At 41.6% G+C, this 22,601-nt stretch overlaps 1 protein-coding gene across 5 annotated transcripts in view; it reads left to right on the plus strand.

Annotated features, from left to right (window-relative positions):
- The first annotated feature begins 3,594 nt into the window (after positions 1–3,594).
- Positions 3,595–22,601, plus strand: part of ZDHHC20 (zinc finger DHHC-type containing 20) — a 73,071-nt gene continuing 54,064 nt past the window's right edge. For 4 of the 5 annotated variants that reach the window (XR_003791699.1, XR_003791700.1, XM_029210006.1 and 1 more), the window contains exon 1: positions 3,595–3,758. Coding sequence is in view for 3 of the 5 variants with exons in the window: in XM_029210006.1 (XP_029065839.1) it covers positions 3,641–3,758 (118 nt within the window). In the remaining 2 variants the exon portion in view is untranslated. The remainder of the gene's footprint in view (positions 3,759–22,601) is intronic. The other variant, XM_029210008.1, reaches the window with a different exon arrangement.

Here is a 22,601-nt window from a genome sequence, read left to right on the forward strand (position 1 = left end):
TAACCAAACCAGAAACTCTTGCAGTCATCAGGGTCAGGAATCTATTTGTCATCCCACCGTGACAGCTGAGTCTCTGGACACACTTTTTGGCTGCATTTCATTAGTCAACAAACAGATCATTAGTCAACTACACAGCAAAGAAAAAGAAAAAGGCCTGGTGCAGCCAAGGGCCACCAATGGATGTTCAAATTAGTGGGAGAAACTTTGCAGAGAAGCAGGATATTTGCATAGCCTCAAAGTACCTCCCCCCCAAATTGAACAGATGGCCACAAAGTCCTTGACATTCCTCCCTGCAGGAGGTAGAATTTAATTCCTTTCCCTTTGAATGTGGCTGGACTTGACGACTGTTTTCTAATGCAGAGTGCAGGGAAAGGGAAATTGTGACTTTACAGTGGACACAGTACCTTAAGCACGTGATGAAGGCTAATGTCAACAGTAGGCTTGTCAACATCACATCCACCTGCCATGATGAGAAAGGCACACACCTCTGTGCTTTTCTTCCCCAAATCCACAACCGCAGTCTAGTCATGGGAAAACATCAGACAAACTCAGATTGAAGGACATTCTGAAAAATACCTGACCAGTACTTTGTGAAAGTGTTTTTCCATGCAAAGCAAGGAAGACAGACTGGAGGAGACTAAGAAGATGTGGCGACTAAATGCAAAGTGGGATTCTGGGGCAGAAAAGGATATTCGTGGGAAAACTGGTAAAAATCAGCCTGTAGTTCAAAGTGTTGTATCCATGTTAATTTCTTAGTTTTGATAAATACATCATGGTTTTATAAGATGTTAGCATTAGGGAGGCTGAGTGAAGGCTATATAGGAACTCTACTATCTTAAAAACTCTTCTGCAAACTTAAAATTATTTCAAAATAAAAAGATTAAAAAAGAAAAGGGTGGAAAAGGCACCATAAACTGGAACCCATCTCTGCTGATGGATGGAGCGTTTCTGATGTTCAAGGGATGGGTAGTGGAAATGTTACTTTTACATTCAGTAAAGTCAAGGTCTGGGGATAAATTGGTCCTGTGAGATTGGGACCAATTCCTTAGCAGCCAGGCAAGGACAGGGATTAAGGGAAGGCTCCCCTGAGGCAGAGATGGGCCAGGTCTGACGGAGGGGTGGGAGATGCCAGGGGGAGGGGAAGGGCCAGTTCTTTACATTTTCTGCAGAGCAATCCCTTATCAGATATATGATTTGCAAATGTTTCTCCCATTCCATTGGCTGCCTTTTCACTTTGCCTTTGCTCTTAAGTGATCATTTCTCTGGCTATAAAACTTAGGGATATTAATTACTTTCTCTCAGCACTGAAAATACCACTTTGTTGTCTTCTGGCATCTGTTATCGCTGAGAGGGAAGTCAGCTGCCAGTCTAGTCAGTGTTCCTTTGGTTACCAAAGGAAATTTGATTTCTATCTCTGGAATCTGAAAAATCCTAAAGATTTTTCTCTTTATTCTAAATGTTTACAGTTTCACTACTCTGTGTCTAGGTTTTAAGGACTTTCAGTTCTGGAATATTCTCATACTTAATCTTTTCAAAACTCATTTCTTTGACATTCCTCTCATCCTCTTCGGGAACGCTTATCATAAATGTATGTTTAAGTCTGCCGGTATATCTTCCATGCTTTTCATATTTAAAAATTATTCTGTGTTGTGTTCTGGATGAATTAGAACCATCTTCCAACTTGCTAAATCCCTCTTCTCCAGTGTCCAGATTAGAATCTGTCTATTCAGAGTTTTTAATTTGACAATATTTTAATATTCTGAAGATTTCTAAATGGTTACTTTTAAAATCCACCTGTTCTTTTCCCAATTTTTATTATTTTGTTTCAAAAATTTGTGTTCTTTTCAGATGGAAATTATTTTTTCACTTACCCCTTTGGGCATGCCATATACTGTTTTTATTATTTTATTTTATTTACTTTCTGGCCACACCACACACCCAGGCCACGGCAGTAAAAGTGCTGGATCCTAATCACTAGACCACTAGGGAAATCGTGCCATATACTGTTTTTAAAAGCCTTTGTAAGACTGCTTCATAAAATTATTTTCAGTGAATTCTAGTTCTTTTTTTTTTTTTGGCCACACCACGCGGCATGTGGGATCTTAGTTCCCCGACCAGCCCTCCTGCATCGGAAGTGCAGAGCCTTAACCGCTGGACCACCAGGGAAGTCCCAAATTCAAGTTCTTATTGTTAATTATTATTATTATTTTTTTTTTTTGCGTTCTCTCTTAGTATTAGATTTGTGTGTGTGTTTTGGAATTGTAGTTTAATTCTAAATTTATGAGTTTCTGGGGTTTTTTCTTCTTCACTCTCCATATTTATAGCTACATGGCTTCTGTAAACTGTGTCTAATGGTTTCACAGCTACCTCTAGTTGCCCTTATTCTTCCCCAGCCCTCAGCTCGGAACGGGAACTTAAAATGGCATTTTGGAGTTCCTGGGTGGCGGCGACAGTGGGGACTCTGCAGACGCAGTCCTCAGGGCAGCTGCACACTTCCGGGACGGAGAGCTGCCCTATGTCCTCCAGGCTCTGTTGAACGCCACGGTCCTGAAGTAAGAAGTTGTCCCACAAGGCGGTATGGGGGAGCCGCCTTGGCTGGGACATGATTTGTCCCCTTTACATGAACTAGAACACCTGGCTTAGGGCCTGGCAAACAGGCGTTGTCCATCTGCTTTCGTCACGAAAGAGAAGAACGCGGTACGGGGAGGTGAACGTCCACGCCCTGGGCAGGGATGAGTGCCTGCCCTTCCTGTGCTCCTTCCGCGGTAAGGTCCATCCCAGAGGCCAAGGTCACGGACTCACTCAACAGGGTCATCTGTCTCCCTTGAAATCTGCAAGCAGCGAAACTTGAAGGTTCTTTAATGATTACAGGCGTTAATGACTGCAGCCGTTGTTTAGATTCGCCAGGTATAAACAAATTCTGGAAATTTCAGTAGTTTTTGCCGGGCACGGAGAGGGTTGTTACCCGTTCACAACTCAACCTTAAATTTGGGTTTCAAATCAAACTGACACACTACACGGCTTCCATCCTAAATCACACGCACCTACGATTTCCATCTCCGAAAACGGAGGGCTTCCGCCCGAAACACGAGCAAATTATTTCAAAGGGCGGGGGTCCCAAAGGAGACGCACATGGGGCCCCTGAGGCCACAGCTCGGATGGGCGCGGTCGCCCCGCGGAGAGCCTCCCCCGGGAGCCTCAGTCAGCCGGAGCCCCAGTCAGCCAGAGCCGCGCCACGCCCTCGCCGGCCGCCAGGAGGCGCTGCGCACTGCGCCTGCACGCTCCCTCCGCTCACTTCCGCCGCCCGCTACCCCGCCCCTTCCGCCGCCCGCCCAGCAGGCCACGCCCATTCATGCCCCGCCCCCAAGGCACGGAGATCCCCGCCCCCGGCGGCGGTGGAAGCGGACGCAATGCGACGGGGGCGGGGCCGGGCGCGGGCGCGACGCGGGTCGGGGAGGGGACGGGGCGGAGGCGGGGGCGGGGCGCCGAGCCGCGGGGAGTGCCCGAGTAGACGCAGCTGCTGCTGCTGCTGCCGCTGCCGCTGCCGCTGCCGCCGCCGCCGCCGCCGCCGTCGCCGCCGCCGGGGGTCTGGCGTGCCCCGCCACCCCGGGCAGCTGGGTGCCGAGGCCGCCGGCGGAACATGGCGCCCTGCACGTTCTGGCGCTGCTGCCAGCGCACCGTGGGCTGGGTGCCGGTGCTCTTCATCACCTTCGTGGTCGTGTGGTCCTACTATGCGTACGTGGTGGAGCTGTGTGTGTGTGAGTACCGGGCGGGGCGGGGTGAGGCCCCTCGGCGCGGCCTCCGGCGCCGGGCAGGCGCGCTCGGTGGGCAGGGCGCTCCCCCGCGCTCGCGTGTGTACGCCCGAGCCCGGCCGCGGGGCCCGGTTCAGCCCGTGTGTTTCGGGTCGGCGTCCAACCTCTTAGACACAATGTGCTTCTGAGGAGAGGGAGCGGCGGCCGCCGGGCCCGGCCTCTGTGTCCCCGATGTTTGCGGAGTTGACGTTCTCTCCGCCTGGGTTCCGAGGGCGTTCTCCTCGGCCCTGGGCCCTGAGCGCGGGCGGAGGGTCGACGCGGAGCACCCACGCCGGGGCCGTGGTCCAGCCGCCGCTCCCCGGACCCGCCGGCCTCCTCCGCGTCGCTCGGCGTGTCTGCCGCTCGTGTCGGTCGCTCGTGTCGGTCCGTGCTGGGAGCTCAGGACCAGCGGCTCCGTGCTGTCGGTAAACCCGGTCCCTTGGTCCCCCAGAATGACCTCGTCTGGGTCTACGCCGAGTCTGCAGTTTTCTGAAGGGCCCAGCAGTGTATACCTTAAGCGGAGAAAAGGCACAGGAGGTAGATGCTAATTGTCTGAATGGGAAGAAGTGGCACCACCCACTATACTTGGAAGGGCAGAATCGGGACCCTTGGGTCAGGGGCCCTGGTACAGCTCGCGAATAAGTACTTGGTTAAAACCGAGTTCTGCACGTGAAAGAGACTGCTTTGGCTCAGAAGTTTTGAGGGTAGGTTTTTAAATGAAAATATCCACGTTTGAGAAAGTTATTTTGTACCTATAAAACATTTCATTTTCAGGGAAACTATCCCTGCAAGTAGATCCAGAATAAATTAGTTGTGGAATACGTTTCCGAATAATAATGGAGTTCATCTGTTGCCTGGGATTGTTTAGTTTCATCCTTTTGGATACCAAAATGTTTGCCGAAAATGTTTGCATCAATTAAAATGGACCAGATTTAGGTATTTCTTAAAGCTGCTTCCAGAAAGTGATCATGATCATGGGACCCTCAACAGCTTGGTGATGATACTTTACCTTCTTTTTTTGACCGCACCCCTCTGGCTTGCGGGATCTTAGTTCCTCCACCAGGGATGGAAGCCGTGCCCTCTGAAGTGGAAGCCCGGAGTCCTAACCACTGGACTGCCAGGGAAGTCCCATACCTATTTACTCTGAAGTGGGAATAAGATTTATTCCACCAATCTTATTTCTATCAGAGATTATTCCCTCCCTCTTCTAATTCCATAGTGGTTTTAAAGTAAAGGTTCTGAAGCTTTACTTGAAAATGTGCGTTTATGTTGAAACTGCACATTTAACCTGTAGATGGTTATCATACATATCAAAAGGTGACATCAAACACAAAGGGAGGGACTTTCCTGGCAGTCCAGTGGTTAAGACTTCGCCTTCCAATACAGGGGGTGCGAGTTCCATCCCTGGTCGGGGAGCTGGGATTGGGATCCCACATGCCTTGCAGCCAAAAAACCAAAACAGAAGCAATATTGTAACAAATTCAATAAACACTTTAAAAATGGTCCACATCAGGGCTTCCCTGGTGGCGCAGTGGTTAGGAATCTGGCTGCCAATGCAGGAGACACAGGTTCGAGCCCTGGTCCAGGAAGATCCCACATGCTGCGGAGCAGCTAAGCCTGTGCCCACAACTGCTGAGCCTGTGCTCTAGAGCCCGCGAGCCACAACTACTGAGCCCACGTGCCACAACTACTGAAGCCTGTGCGCCTAGAGCCCGTGCTCCGCAACAGGAGAAGCCACCACAATGAGAAGCCCGTGCATCGCAACGAAGAGTAACCCCGCTCGCCACAACTAGAGAAAGCCTGTGCGCAGCAACGAAGACCCAACGCAGCCAAAAATATATAAATTTATTATAAAAAAAAAATGGTCCACATCAAAAAAAAATTCTTAAAAAAAAAAGAAAACATGAAGGGAAAGGAACGTGCATGTGCTAGTAGGGGGGAACATTCCATCGTTCTCCCCTTTACCCCTTTCATGCCTCTGAGCATAGGTGTCTCTACAGATGAAGGGAATGAGACTGGTCCTCTGGTCGGTCACACAGCTGTTGAGTGGCTACAGGGGTATGACCCACATCTTTCCACTCTGCATATAACTTTTCGTGAGCCAAGAGGGTCACTGGAACTGTAATTGTTCCATCCACGATGGGGAATTGGGGCAGAGCTAAGTGGTTGCCCTCTTAGGAGATCAGTTAGGCTTTAGGCCCGTCATTTAGAGATCACACCCCCAGGATTTCATTAAGTTAAAACATTCTGCAACAGTTAAGGCCCAAATGCTTGGCAGAATTTTGAAATACTCAGTGGTGACAGGTCTTACATAGGGACTGCGTTTACTGTTTCTAAGTTATCAGACTTTAACTAGGGAGCGTTTGGGAGCTGTGCAGTGTCACTGGCCTACATGGTGGAGCGTAAAAGCTCATTCACTCTCACATTAAAACTATCCTTTATGCTACTTATGTATAATTTATTTTTGTATAAGCACAGACCATCCTACTGAGATATATCAATGTATAACTTTATAGGAGCTTTAAACTGAGTGAAGTGTGAGTTTTATTTAAAGTGCTGTTTCAATAATTTTTACAGAATTTTCTCCGTTTCTGGTGTTCTTTATCAAATTAGATGGGAGAGAATAATTGTATCTTTAGATATGTTAATTTATTTAATTCTCATAATAAAAAAAGTTAAGTGATTTGTGCAGGGTCATACAACTAGTAAATGGCATAACCAGAATTGGAACTCAAGTGGTTTGGCTCCAGGGTCCATGCTTTTATATTTAACTACTGTGCAAGAGTAGTGTACTTGATTATCCAGATCTGGACACTCAGGGCAGATTTCAGTCTTATCTATAGTTATTTATATAAGGTAATTTTTTCCTGAAAGGTAGTAGCTGAAGGTTCCTAAATATCTCAGATGGTAAAAATGCATGGCCCACTGTAGGACATTTGAAAAAATAAATTGTTTATGAGAGGCCCTTGTTCCAGCTTAGCCTCTATAACTTCTTAATTCTGTAATTCCATACACATACACACATATATACACATACACGTAGAAATATATATAATCAACAACTCCTATTACTGATAGGAGTAATATTGAGGATAAAGTTGAGGAAGAACTCATCTCAGATGAGATGGCCATCTCACGGGGTGAAAAGCGGAGAAGTAACGATGGAGTAATTAGTAATATTGGTCCTTGATTTTATTTTTTTATTTTTTAAAATTTTATTTATTTATTTATTTTTGGCTGTGTTGCGTCTTCATCGCTGCTCACGGGCTTTCTCTAATTGTGGCGAGCAGGGGCTACTCATCGTTGCAGTGCACAGGCTTCTCATTGTGGTGGCTTTTCTTGTTGCGGAGCACAGGCTCCAGGCACACGGGCTTCAGTAGTTGCATCACGCAGGCTCAGTAGTTGTGGCTCGTGGGCTCAGTAGTTGTGGCTTGCGGGCTCTAGAGCACAGGCTCAGTAGTTGTGGCACATGGGCTTAGTTGCTCCACAGCATGTGGGATCTTCCCGGACCAGGGCTCGAACCCGTGTCCCCTGCATTGGCAGGCGGATTTTCAACCACTGTGCCACCAGGGAAGCCCCCTTGATTTTAAATTAAACTGAAATCCTTCATTTTTTTCCTCAAGGCTAATATTCAGACATATGAGTTTAGTTATGGGTGGATTGACCAACTTTTCCATCTTGGTCAAGCTGGTTATTGTTGGGGAAAGTGCTAGTACAGTTTCCTAGGATTTTATCAGGTCGTTGGGAGCTGTTAGTAGTAGATGTGTACCTCTTATTTGGCATTTAGATGATCTGAGACCTTAAAGAGATTTTAGAGATGATCTAGTTCAATCCCTTTATTTTATTTCTGAGAAAACTATTACTTGGAAGATCTGTATGGTTTGTCCAAGGATGGATATGCCTTTTATCTTTTTTCAGAGGATATGTAGGATAGAACGGTAACCTCTGAATCTATGTATCTAATAATTCCTATGTCTCCTGCATAGTTTCTTCAGATTTAGAAAGAGTCAAGATAAATAACTTAAACATCAACATTGAGCACACTGTCTTGACACAGTTGACTCCAATGTGTTTTATTGATTTCAAAAGAACCAGCTTTTGATTTCACTTATTTTTCTCTATTGTTTTTCTGTTTTCTATTTCACTGATTTCTTGTCTTATATTATTTCCCTTTCTCTTTTACTTTGGGATTAACTTGATCTTTCTCTAGTTTCTCAATATGCAAATTGAACTAATTGATTTGAGCCCTTTTTTAAGTGTTTACTCCTATATATCTACCCCAAATACTGCTTTATTCACATCCCATGAATGTTGATATATTGTATTTTCATTTAAATTCGGTTAAAATTATTTTCTAATTTCATTTTTCATTTCACCTTTGACCCATAGGTTATTTTATAAGTATGCTATTTAGTTTGCAGTTACTTGGGGATTTTTCAGATCTCTTTTTGTTACTGATTTCAAATGTAATTCCGTGTGGTCAGAGAACATACCTTTATGACTTGTGCTTTAAAATATATTCAGGCTTGTTTTATGGCCCAGAATGTGGTCTGTCTTTGAAGCGTCCCATGTGCATTTGAGAAAAGTGTATTCTGTATTCAGCAGTGTATTTTGTTGTTTGTTGTTGGGTATTCTGTTATGTCATAATGCTCCATAAATGTCAGTTAAGGCAGGTTGCTTGATAGTGTTTGAATCTTCTGTGTTCTTGCTGATTTTCTATTTGTTTTATCAATTAATTACTCAGAGAGGTATAACAATAATTGGATTTGTCTATTTCTCCTAGTAGTTCTCTCAGCTTTTGCTTCATGTATTTTGCAGCTCCGTAATTAGGTACATAAAATGTTTAGGATTGTTGTGTCCTCTTCATGAATTGACCCTTTATCATTATGAAGTGACTTTCTTATCCCTGGTGATATTGTTTGCTTTGAAATCTACTTTAGCAGATATTAACATGTCCACTAATCTTTCTTTTGATTAGTATTAGCATGGTATGTCCTTTTACTTTCACCTGTTTAATTTTTATATTTAAAATGCATTTCTTGTAAGCAGCATATAGTTGGGTCTTGCTTTTTTAATCCAGTCTGAAAATATCTGCCCTTCCTTTTCTTGTTTTAAATTGAGCTTTAATTGACATATAACATTCATTTTGGGTGTCCAGCATAATGAGTCAATATATGCATGTATTGCAAAATGATCACCACAAGAAGATTAGTTAGCATCCATCACCACACATAGTTACAAAGTTCTTTCCTTGTGATGCAAACTTTTAAAATTTACTCTCTCAGCAACTCTCAAATACAGCGATGTCACCGTGCTGTACCACCTCTGCCTTTTAATTGGCCTGTTTTGACCATTTGCATTTAACGTGATTGTTGATATGGGTAACTTTAAGTCTTATCATTTGCTTTTTAAAAAATCTGTCCTGTCTGTTCTTTTTTCCCTTTTCCTCCTCGTCCTGCCTTCTTTTGAATTAATCAGTTTTCAAAAGATTTTAAATGATTTTGTATGATTCTGTTTTCTCTCTTTTGTTGGCTTATTAGCTGTAACTCTTACTTTAGTCATTGCTTGAAGGTTTATAGCATACATATTTAATTTATCATACTCCACCTTCCATTGATATACCAGTTCACATACAGTACCCTGTAAAAGCGTTCTTCCATTTCTTCCCTCGTAGGCTTTATGCTGTTGTTGTCAGCATTTTATATGCTATGAGACTAACACTATATTGCTGTTACTTTGTTTAGACAGTTTATTATCTTTTAAAAATGTTTAAATAAGTAAACAAATATTATATGTTTACCTATGTAGTTATCATTTCTGGTATACTTCATTCTTTTTTATAAATCTGTATTTCCAACTGGTGTCATTTTCTTCTGCCTGAGGGCTTTCTTTAACATTTATTGTAATGCAGGTCAGTTGGTGATAAGTTATTTCTGCTTGTGTATGTAAAAGTTTTTATTTTGCCTTTTTTTCAAAAAGCAACTTTATCGAGGTATAATTTACATACCATAAAATTTATTTATTTGTAGTGATTTTTTAGAAAACTTAACCAAGTTACGCAGTCATTACGACCATCCATTTTTAGAACATTTTTTATCACCCCAGTCAGATCCCTTGTGACCATTTGTGGTTAATTCCTGTTCCCATCCCCAGTCGCAGGCAACACTAATCAACGCTCTGTCTCTGCATGCCTTTTCTGGACATCTCATATAAATGAAGTCAAACAGTAAGTGGTCTTTTGTGCCTGGTGTCTTTCACATGTTTTGGAGGTTCATCTGTATTGTAGCATATATCAGTATCTCTCTCCCTTTATTCTCTACTTCACATTCTAATTTGTATTTTTCTGTTTCTAAAATGCAGTTTTATTTAAGAATATATTTCTAGTAAGCCTCCACAGATCACTTGTGCATTGAATTAGAATATAAATAAAAGCCATACACTTTATTATGTTTAAGTATTTTAAAAATCCCGCTTTTAAGATTTATAGTATGGTTGGGTCCTGTTCATCTTTGTATCCACTAGAGAATCTAGTTACTAGTAGACTTTCAATAAATACGTGTTGAATCAAATGGAATCATACTCCTATAAACTCACTTGAATCATTTTTGAATATGTTGAACAAACATCCACAATAACAATTAAATTATAATTACCAACATATATTTCAACATTCTTTGGGGTTAAAGGCTACATGATATTGTTTATTGGTTCTGCAGTCTCTGTTTTGGATTTTGAAACAATGATTCTTTGAAATTATGATGATACTGTTTTGAAAAAATCTGGCTCCCTAAATCTCGTCCTCAATAGAGGACATAATTATAGGAATGACATGAATTAGAGTGTTTTTTAAAATGTTTTAATTTTGTTATTTCATATCTGTTTTTAGAGCTGGAGTGTAATACTTTTCTATATAACTTGCCTTTTGAAAGCTATTGTTAAAAAAAAAAAAAGAAAGCTATAGTGTTCTGCAAACTTCATTATTTGCATTCTTCATTATCCTGGCCTTTTTCTTTTCTTTTTTTGAAGAACAATTTTTTTTTCCTTATGACTGCTAGTGATTTAATCTGGTAGCATTTTCTGTTGATACTAGAAAGCAGATTGGTCTGAGAGAACTCTGTAGATAATACCCCCAAAAACCCAAGCCCAAACGAACAAAAACAGCTTTTATATTTTCTTCCATATAAACTGAACCTTCTTTGGGCCTTTAGTGCTTTCTTATAAGTCAAGGAAGATGGAAGAGGTGCTGGACAACTTAGAAACCAGGTCAGACTATTTGGAAGAACAACATCATGCCCTAGTCACATGGATAAAACTTTTCTTCTCTGCTGGTCACTTCCACTTTGTGGCAACGAAGACGTCACATGCTGAACTCCAGCCTCTAATGTCTGTTTACTTGACATCTCTGCTCATATATCTTAGAGGCATCTCGGACTTATTGTCCAAAACAAAACTCATTTGAGTTTTCTTCTCTCTGCTGAACGGCGCCTCCTATCTTAGCTCAGTAATGGCAGTTTCATCCTTTCAGTTCCTTGGTTGAAAAGTCATTTTACATCCCGTAATCAGCACATCCTGTCATTAAGTGTACCAAAATCCAGTTGCTTCTCACCACCACCATTGCAGCTATATTTCTTCAAGCCACCGTGATCTCTGTCGTGTGTGGTAGGTTGAAAAACGTGGCCACAATAATTTCTACTTCCTCCCAAGAGGTGGAGTCTGTTTACCCACCCAGTGAATCTGGGCTGGCTTTGTACTTTTTTGACTAATAGAACGTGGTGGGGGTGATGTGTGAGATCTGGAGCCTAGGCTCAAAACAGCATGCATCTTTCATGTTAACTCTTCTGGAACATTCTGGTCGCCGTTCAGGCTGGACCACATGGAGAGAGAGGCCAAGGCAAGATGAGTTAAGCACCAAAGTGCCTGATGTGTGGATGGGCTCCTGCCCCAGTCTAGCTGCCTGTTGACTGCAGCTATAGTAGAAAAACAGCCCAGCAGATCACAGCCTGAACTGCTGATCCACGCGATCGTAGGAAATAATAAATGGCGGTTGTTTAAAGTCACTAAGGTTGGGGGATTTCCCTGGTGGTCCAGTGGTTAAGACTCCACGCTTCTACTGCAGGGGGTGCAGGTTCAACCCCTGGTTGGGGAGCTACGATCCTGCATGATGTGCTGTGCGGCCAGAGAAGAAATGATAATAAAGTCACTAAGTTTGAGCTGGTTTGTTATGCCACATTATCACTTTATTTTTATTTATTTATTTATTTTTTGCGGTACGCGGGCCTCTCACTGCTGTGGCCTCTCCCGTTGCGGAGCACAGGCTCCGGACGCGCATGCTCAGCGGCCATGGCTCACGGGCCCAGCCGCTCCGCAGCATGTGGGATCTTCCCGGACTGGGGCACGAACCCGTGTCCCCTGCGTCGGCAGGCGGACTCTCAACCACTGTGCCACCAGGGAAGCCCATATCACTTATTTTATTGTAGCACCCTTATGTCTTGTCTCTTCCTCCTCATTTCACCCCGATCTTCCCACCTGTACCCTATCTTCCACAAAGCAGCCAGAATGATCCCTTTAAAACTAACACCAGATTTGTCACTCTAGTGAAAACCTTGGCTGGCCTCCTCTCTTGTTCAGTGGAGCTCTTAACATCCTTACTGTGGCCTCTTCCCCTCATTAAGTCTCTGATGTAATTTCCTTTTCACTCTTCTAGTTGTTCTGCAGCTGCCACACTGGCCTCCTTGCTGTACCTTTCTACTTGTTGAATGATCTTAATAACTCATTTAGCCTCCCTGAATTTGTCCCTATGGTATAAAACGGGGTAATAATGCCTGTCTTAAAGAAACACGTAACGGTCTTAGCAGGGTAAACTTTCAGATGTTACTGGGGGTGGGGAGACATGTAAATAGCCACGAGCATACTTTTTCTTGCCTTCCCTTTTTCGGCAGGAAGTGTTTTTTTTAATTCTTAGAGTTGTGTTCCCCCCATGCCCACACACAGTCTTAAGTGAGTGAAGGAGCACATTCTCACACTTTTTAAAAACCTGGCTGCATTTGAAGATCCTGTTGTAAAAGTGGGTTCCTGTTTCGCTATGAGCTTGTGATAGTGTCCGTAGTGTGCATGTGGGAGAACTGTTGTCAAAGGGGGGAGCTCGCCACACCATCGTCACGTGGGACTTTAAGAAGATTAGTACTGCTGCTATTCCTGGGAGCTGATAAGCTACACAGATTTACATACTGCTGAGACATGCGGCACATCTTCTTGAGCAGATGGGCACCTACACTTAAGTAACTGAAATAGTCATAAATAATGGGGATTATGGTTTTATGAAGAAGCGATTTCTCTAGGACAGAGATCCGTAAGTCTTGATGATAAGGATTCCTTTTAATTGTTTTTAAAACATTTCTCTTCTCTCTGTTCTTTCACTCTCTCCAGTGCTGCGTTATACTCACTAACGTGAACTTTGGCCCACCCAGCTGGACTCATAGGAGGGACAGTGGTTATTAACATACTAACTGAACATGAGCTTATTAAATGTGAAGTCTTCAGGGAAGCCTTTTAAACTAATTGCACGGAAAGGATGCCATCAGCACCTGAAGGAAATAATAAACATTTTGGAGCACACCAAAATGTTAACAGTGGTGTCAGCGTTAAGAAAGGAGGTGTGGCGTCGTGGCTGGGCACACATCATGTACACACGTGCCCTGGCCTCCTGACGGTCCGCTCTTCCCCCACCCTCCAAAAAGCCAGAGTGAATCTTTTAAAGCCGAAGTCAAGATCCTTAGTCCTCTGCATGCTCCAGTGGCTTCCTCCTTTGCTCTTAATGAAATCCAGAGCTCTTCCAGAGCCTGTGAGGCCCTTAGTGCCTTGGCCCGCCCCTGCTTCTGACTCATCTCTTCCTTCACTCATTCTGCTTCAGCCAGCCAGCCCTCCTTACATCTCAGGCCTTGCGTGGTCCCACCTGAGAACCTTTGTACTTACTCTTCCTTCTGCCTGGCATGCTTTCCTCCCGGATTTCCACAAGCGTAGCTCTCTCACTTCATCTAGATTTCTGTTGAGATATTCCCCCATCAAAGAGGCTTTCCTGACTACCCTATATAAAATAAGTACTTTCTCTTTCACTTTCTCCTTACCCTGCTTTGTGGTTCCTCATAGCACTTATTAATTCTTGACATGTAGTTGTTTGCGTTTCTCTCCTGATAAGTGTGTTCACTGCTTTATTTCCAGAACCTAAAACAGGTCCTGTGTAATGTGTACTCAGTAGATTCATTGAATGAGTGAATTGATTGTGTTTCTGCCACTTCCCGTCCTAGTACAAGAGGGAGAATTGGAATGTATTCACAGAGTAGATAACCCACAATTTCAAATACAGATACTCTCCTGACCTTAAAAACATCTCTATGTTTATTTCAACCTAAATAAAATGTGAATTTTGTTTAAGAAAAAAAATCTCTGTGTTATTTTAGTAATGTAACAAACATGGAATGTTTAGTGTTCCAGGTACTGTATTTGACACTGTGAATTCAAAAATGTATAAATGCACATTGTCAGATTCATTTGGACTTTATATAATGGTCTCTATCGTTATTTTCACAGTGCTAATTTGCACATTACACATTTTAAGAAGCCCTGCTGTAACTAAGTATGTAAATTTGTTTAATCCAGTAGTTTTCTAAATTCTTTTTTGCCGTAGAATTCTTTTTCATGAAACATCTATTTAAATCCTTTTAGACTTAAGACAGTTGTTGACCTTTGGGAACAAAGCTCCATTAGTGGTGTTGGGGGTGGTAAGCGATCAGAACTGAAGGGGCTTGTGCCTCTGAAGGAAATGGTGTTAGCAGTGGATGTAAAGGGTAATAACTAATTCCTTCTACTTTTGTCACTTGATTCATCATATTAATACATTTAGGAAGAAAAATCATGACTTCTATAGATGCCAAAAAGATATTTGAAAAATCCAACATCCATACCCGATTAAAAACATAATAAAATACGAGTAAACGGATACCTTTCAAACAAAATTGCACACACACAAAATACTTAATTTCCACTAAAACCAGCAGTAAATACGTATCACTGTGTCCATTGCTATGTATTGAATAACATTGTATTGAATAACATTGTATTGACAAAACCAGTTACCACATTCAATCAAGAGAGAATAATCAGAAGCATAAGACATTGGAAAGGAAGAGGGAAAGCTGTTTCTACATGCAGATGACGTGATAGTATATGTTGAAAAGCGAAGAGAGTCAATAACAACAGAACACCTAAACAAAAGGAATTGAGTAAAATGGCAGGATGTAGAATTAGCAAACAAAACCCAATACTTTCTATACGTACACAATAAATAAAACAATGAATAATTGAAAATATGGTAGAAGTCAAGTCTCCATTTCCAATAACATCAAAAAGATAAAATACTTAAGAAACTCAAGAAAAATGCCAGGTCTATAGGAGGAAAGCATTTCTGAAAAACATAGAAGTAGACTTGAACAAATGGGAAGACATTACGTATTTCATGTTCATGAATAGAATAACTCGGCATTACGAAGACTTCAGTTCTCCCCAATTTAATGCATAAATCCAGTCCCAGTAAATGGTTTTTTGTTTTGTTTTTTCTGGCACTAGACAAGTTGATCCTAAAGGTCACCTGGAAGAATAAACAAGAAAGAGCAACCAAGAAATCTCTGAAAGAATGATAAAGAGTGCAAAACCCCACCTGATTTTAAACCACAAATCGCTATAATTAAAACTGTGAGAGCAGGGGGTGTAAATAAGAACTCTGTCTACTTTTTGTTCAGTTTTGCTATGAACCTAAAACTGCTCTAAAAAATAAAATCTGTTATAAAAATTGTGTACCAATTGTATGGTATGATGTGTGGACAGACATACTGGCCAATGGAATAGAATAGAATGTCCAGAAATAGACAGTAAATATAGAAATTTAGAATAAAGAGGAGAGGAGAAGTTGGGACAACTGGATAGATATTTGATAAGAGATAAAATTGGGTCCATATCTCACACTGTATTCCAAGATAAACTACAAATGGATAAAATACTTTTTTTCTTATATTTTACACTTTTTATTTTAAAATAATTTTAGACTTGTGAAAAATAGTACAAGAATTTTCATATATCCTTCACCCAGATTCCCTAAAGGTTATCATTTGCTACATGCTTTATCATTTATTCATTCTGTCTCTGAAATATTTGAGAGTAAGTTGCAGACCTTATGTCCCTTTACCTGTAAATGCGTCAGTGTTTGTTCTAAAAACAAGAGTGTCTTAGTCTGTTCAGGTTCTTTAACAGAATACCATAGACTTATGTTGGTGGCTTATAAACAGTAGAAATTTATTTCTCACTTAGGGAGACTGGAAGTCTAAGATCAAGGTGCCAGCAGGGGTCTGGTGAGGGCTCACTTCTTGGTTCATAGATGGCCATCTTTTCACTGTATTGTCACGGGACGGAAGGAGTGAGGGATCTCTTTCTTATTAGGGCACTAATCCCATTCATGAGAGACTCACTCTCATGATGTAATCACTTCCCAAAGGCCCCACCTTCAAATACTATCACACTGGGCCTTAGGATTTAACATGAATTTTGGGGGAACACAAACATTCAGTCTATAGCAGAGAACATTCTCTTATATAATCAGAGTACAGATATCAAGATCAGGAAATTAGCATGATAAAATGCTACTCTCTAATCTGTAATCCTTACTGGGACTTCTCCAGTTGTCCCACTAAACCGTTGTTCTGCTCCACAGGCGGGGCCAGGCTCACACATTGCAGTTAGCTGTCAGGTCTCTCTAGTGTCCTTTGATCTGGAAGAGCTCCTCAGTCTTGTTTTGTGTTTCATGACTGTGACATTTTTGAAGAGTACAGGCTTCTTGTGTAGAATGTCCCTCAAATTAGGTATGTCTGATGTTTCCTCATGTATACATTTTATAGCATGAATACCACAAAAGTAGTGCTGTGTCATTGATTGTACTGTCTTGGGAACTGTTTACTTTGGTCACCACCTAAGCTGGTATCAGCCAAGTTTCTCCATTCTGTAAAGGTACAGTTTTCCTTGTAATTAATACGTATTCTGGTAGACCAGACAACCCACACGTATCCCTCTTTGAGGAAGGACTTGCTCAGTTGTGGCACATGCGGTCAGCAGACAGCTTCCAGCAGTCAGCTCTCAGTTTGTTCAGTGTGACTCAGCTCACGCAAGGTCACACCCTTCCTGGGTGGTGGCATCCAGTGCTGAGTGAGAAGGGGTGGACTTCTTCAGAGCTCCCTGCCTGTGGCCAAAGCTTGGATAGGCCTGAACTATAGTGAGACGTCTACCTCTGCCCAATTCTGCTTCCCCCACTTCCTTTCACACGTGTTGATCCCTAGTGAGTATCTTGCACCCCAAACTCTGTCTCAGCACCTGATTCCAGAGAGCCCAACCTGAGACAAGTATCTTTGTGGGAAAATCTGTTCATGATTACTTGCGCTTACTCTTTTTTAGCATCTGTTGAGGACTCTTGCTTGAAACAATTACTGTGCTGGTTGCCAAATGGTGATTTTTTAAATTCTATGATTTCTTCTACATTTAATAATTAGAATTAAACTGAAAGGAAGAGCTTTCCCTCCTCCCCATTTATTTATTTATTCATTCATTTACATCGTCCTGCTCTCATGGATTCTTATTTTATGGATTATAACATATCATTTACTTTTTATAAATTTATTATTTATTTATTTATTTTTGGCTGCATTGGGTCTTTGTTGCTGAACGCGGGCTTTCTCTCGTTACAGCGAGCAGGGGCTACTCTTCATTGCAGTGTGTGGGCTTCTCATTGAGGTGGCTTCTCTTGTTGAGGAGCACGGGCTCTAGGTGTGCGGGCTTCAGTAGTTGTGACACACGGGCTCAGTAGCTGTGGCTCGCGGGCTCTAGAGCGCAAGCTCAGTAGTTGTAGCGCACAGGCTTAGTTGCTCCGCGGAGTATGGGATCTTCCCGGACCAGGGCTTGAACCCGTGTCCCCTGCATTGGCAGGCCGATTCTTAACCACTGCACTACCAGGGAAATCCCTGTATCATTTATTTTGTTGCTCAAATTGTCCCAGATTTAGCCAGTAGGAACCCTTGCAGTTTGGTTTCTGTGTCCTTTTGACATGTCACCATCATTTTTCTTTCCTTATCTTCAGGTGCCAGGAGATTTTCTTTAAGCTTATCTGATACTTTTCCTACCCCCGGAATCTGCCATTTCAAAATGGACCAAATCTGAATATAAAAAATAAGAACCTTCCAATACTAGGAGAAAACGTGGCTGGACGATCTTACAACCAGGGAGTGAGGAAAGCCTGATTTAAAAAAAAAAAAAAAAATGGATGTGACATAGACAGTTCATAGGGAAAAAAAAACAAAAATGGCTTATAAACATATGAGAAGATTCTTACCCTAATTTATTTAATGCAAAGTAAAATTACCCTGTAGTATCAAAAGTCTGAAAATATTTTATTGTAGAGAAATAAGCAGCCTCATGCATTGCTTGTAGGAGTATCAAAATGGTACAACCCCTATAATTGAGTTTGGGGAAAGCAGACAGATTTACTTTCAGTCCAGTAATCCCACTGTTAGAAATCTGCACTGAAGATAAACTTCCACAAGTAAACAACACATGCATAGGGTTATTCATTGCTGCACTGTTTGTAACAGCAGAAGATTGGAGACAACCCAGATGGCTATCAATAGAGGCCTGGTTGTATAACTGGAACACCCACACAGTGGAATACCATGCATTGCTTTAAAAAGGAAACAATAGTTGTCTCTGTACTAATGTGTAGTGATTTCTAGGGTGTAAGTGAAAAAAGCAAGGTGTAGACCAAGATATATAAAGGAAGAAATCAGAAATACATACTTGCTTATTTTGCTAAAAGAAATAGTGGAAGGATAAAACAAACACTAATAAAAATGATTATCTGGGGTGAGGGGGTGAGGAATGAAAGCCAGGCCTTTCTGAGTATCTTTTTTACATAGTTTTAACTTTGAAACATTTATATTTGTTACATATCCAAAATAAAAATAAAACAAAGAGGGGTAAAAGCAAACTGTAAAATTTGAAATCATGAAATGAACTTAATTTTATGAAGTTGGTACTATAACTACACAGAGGAAAGAATTATTTCAAGTGAGTTTTGAAAGTAACACAGGACTCCTTAGTTGGATGTAGTTTAAAGCCGAAACAGAATAAAACAAAAAAACTGCAAAGAAATCTTAAACTAATATGTAGTTTTTAAACTGTTTTATGTATATTTTAGTTTAAACTGAATAAATAAGTAAATTACTTAGGAATTAAGATTTTCATTGTGAAAGTAAAGAGATACAAATATAATGCCAAGAAATTAAGGAAAAAACTCTGTTTGTTCTATTTGAATTGTTCAGTTTGAATTGGAAATATCAGTGTGAATATAAATATAAATGTATAATGCTCCTTTTGTAACCCAAAGGGCCTAAAAGCAATGAAACTCCAGTAGCTGTGAGTACCCTGGGAATTCAGAGTTTGGTTTCTAAATATCATTAAAAGGAACCAGTGACCCTTGAAGAAGTGGCTAATGTCAGGTCCAGGGGAGGAAAATATAAAATGAGCCTGGGACATCTTGTGCTGTGCAAGGAAGTGCTCAGAGACTAATGGGATGATCGAGATGCTACAGGAGTCAGCTGGAAGAGGCATTAGCCAAGTGAGACAATTTGAACATAAAAATGAGTGTACTTGATGACACATTGAGTAAATAAAATCCATAAGTTTCTGTATTGATATTCAAGAAGAGAAAAACTAAATTTATTTGCTAACAATGGAGGTGAATTTTTTTAATTAATTAATCTATTTATTTATTTTGGCTGCGTTGGGTCTTTGTTGCTGCGCGTGGGCTTTCTCTAGTTGCGGCAAGCTGGGGCTACTCTTCATTGCAGAACGCAGGCTTCTCATTGCGGTGGCTTCTCTTGTTGCGGCGCATGGGCTGTAGGCGCAGGCTTCAGTAGTTGTGGCACACGGGCTCAGTGGTTGTGGCTCACAAGCTCTAGAGCACAGGCTCAGTAGTTGTGGTGCACGGGCTTAGTTGCTCCGTGGCATGTGAGATCTTTCCAGACCAGGGCCCGAACCCGTGTCCCCAGCATTGGCAGGTGGACCCTTAACCACTGCACCAGCAGGGATGTGCTGGAGATAAATATTATACCAAAATCTTATTCTGAAAACGGGTAATTAAAGGGAAATAATTATATTTTTGTACTGCCTTTTTAGAATGACTCTAGTTCATCTCCAGTGAGGTAAAGCTCTTTACAGAAGAATGCCAGCTTAAAACTATGGAAATAAATAATAGAGGGCTTGGGCTTCCCTGGTGGCACAGTGGTTGAGAGTCCGCCTGCCGATGCAGGGGACACGGGTTCGTGCCCCGGTCCGGGAAGATCCCACATGCCGCGGAGCAGCTGGGCCCGTGAGCCATGGCCGCTGAGCCTGCGCGTCCGGAGCCTGTGCTTCACAATGGGAGAGGCCACAACAGTGAGAGGCTCACGTACCGCAAAAATAAAATAAAATAAAAAAATAATAGAGGGCTTTTAATGGTGATTTTCTAATTCTACGAAGTAATAGATTCAGGCAAGGCATATCAGTGGATGCTAAAACTGTTAGGGGAAGAAGATATTCACATACCCTTAACGTTTTACTCCACAAAAGATTTCGTAAAAAAAAAAAAAAAGATTTCGTGATTGTCCAAGTCAAAAATGGACCTTTACAAAGGAGACATTTGGTGGTCACTACCTTACCAAATGGCCAAACGTAGCATCACTGATAGTGACAAACCTAAATAATGTGTCTCCTGAGTATCTCCTTAAATACTGTACAGTACCCAGATGAGTATTCTTGTCCATCCTCTTCCCCCTGCTCCCTCAAATTATACCCAAGCCATTAGACTTTGAATGGAATGGTAGTAGGAGGAGGAGGTTGGGGTAGATGAAGAAGTAAAGGACACCAAAAAGAAACAAGTTCAGAATGTAGCACATTTCACAAGACATCTGGCCTCCTCTCTTCAAAAAGTCACTGTTGGGCTTCCCTGGTGGCGTAGTGGTTGAGAATCTGCCTGCTAATGCAGGGGACACGGGTTCGAGCCCGTGGGTCTGGGTCTGGAAAGATCCCAGATGCCGCAGAGCAACTAGGCCCGTGAGCCACAACTACTGAGCCTGCGCGTCTGGAGCCTGTGCTCCGCAACAAGAGAGGCCGCAACAGTGAGAGGCCCGCACGCCGCAATGAAGAGTGGCCCCCGCTTGCCACAACTAGAGAAAGCCCTTGCACAGAAATGAAGACCCAACACAGCCAAAAATAAAAATAAATAAATTAAAAGAAGTCTCAACATTAAAAAAAAAAAAAAAAGTCAGTGTCTTTTGGGATTCTGGGAAGATGATGGTAACGGTTTATTATTTTTGAGTCTCCCCCAAATCACTGCATATAAACAGAACAACTTGAATTGTATCTACAACAAAACCAGTTTGCTAGAGAATGAGGATTTGCTTTGGACAACCCAAATGACTACAGAGACAGCAACTTAAACTATGATATGAACATTAAATATGTACGTATGTTCTTATAGACCTAAGTGAGGAGGGTTATAAGGAAGAGAAAAATATAATTTGTAATGGTTATTTGCTCTAACAAAGTATATATGGTACAGCTATTAGAGAATGTAGAGCATATATGCAACAAGTTATTTAAACCTTTCAGTAATCATATTACTGGCAGTACTAATGGTCTCATTGATTGAAATAATATCAGGCATCTTATCTGGCCACAATACTGTGAGACTAGAAATCAACTACAAGAAAAAAACTGCAAAAACACAAACAAGTGGAGGCTAGAAAATATGCTACTAAACAACCAATGGATCACTGAAAAAATCAAAAAAAAAATATGGAGACAAATGAAAACAACACAGTGATCCAAAATCTATGGGATGCAGCAACAGCAGTTGTAAGGCGGAAATTTATAGTGATAAAAGCCTACCTCAGGAAACAAGAAAAATCTCAAATAAGCAACTTAACCTTACGAGAAAGGATGAGAAAAACAAGAACAAAATCCAAAGTTAGTAGAAGGAAAGAAGTAAAAAATCAGAGCAGAAATAAATGAATTAGTGACTTAAGAAAATAGAACAGATGAATGAAACAAAGAGCTGGTTCTTTGAAAATATTTTTAAAAATTGATAAATCTTTAGCCAGACTCATAAGAAAAAAAGAGAGGGCCTGAATCAATAAAATCAGAAATTAAAAAGAAGTTAAAACTGACACCACAGAAATACAAGAGATCATGGCAGATTGTTACGAACAGCAATATGCCAATAAAGTGGATAACCTAGAAGAAGTAGACAGATTACTAGAAGTGTACAATCTCCCAAGGCTGAACCAAGAAGAAATGGAAAATATGAACAGGCCAATTACCAGTAATGAAATTGAATCAGTAATAAAAGAAATCCCCAACAAACAAACGTCCATGACCAGATGGCCTCACAGGTGAATTCTACCAAATTTGAGAAGACTTAATACCTATCCTTCTCAAACTATTCTAAAACACTGCAGAGGATGGAGTGCTTCTGAACTCATTCTGTGAGGCCAGTATCACCCTGATTCCAAAACCAGACAAAGATATCACAAAAAAGGAAAATCACAGGCCAGTATCGCTGACGGACATAGATGCAAAAATCCTCAACAAAATGTTAGCAAGTCAAATTCAACAGTACATTAAAAGGATCATTTACCATGATCAAGTGGGATTTATTCCAGGGGTGCAAGGATAGATCAG

The sequence above is a fragment of the Monodon monoceros genome, unplaced genomic scaffold, assembly GCF_005190385.1.
Source record: "Monodon monoceros isolate NGI ecotype Baffin Bay Population unplaced genomic scaffold, NGI_Narwhal_1 Super_Scaffold_8, whole genome shotgun sequence".
Lineage (NCBI taxonomy): Eukaryota > Metazoa > Chordata > Mammalia > Artiodactyla > Monodontidae > Monodon > Monodon monoceros.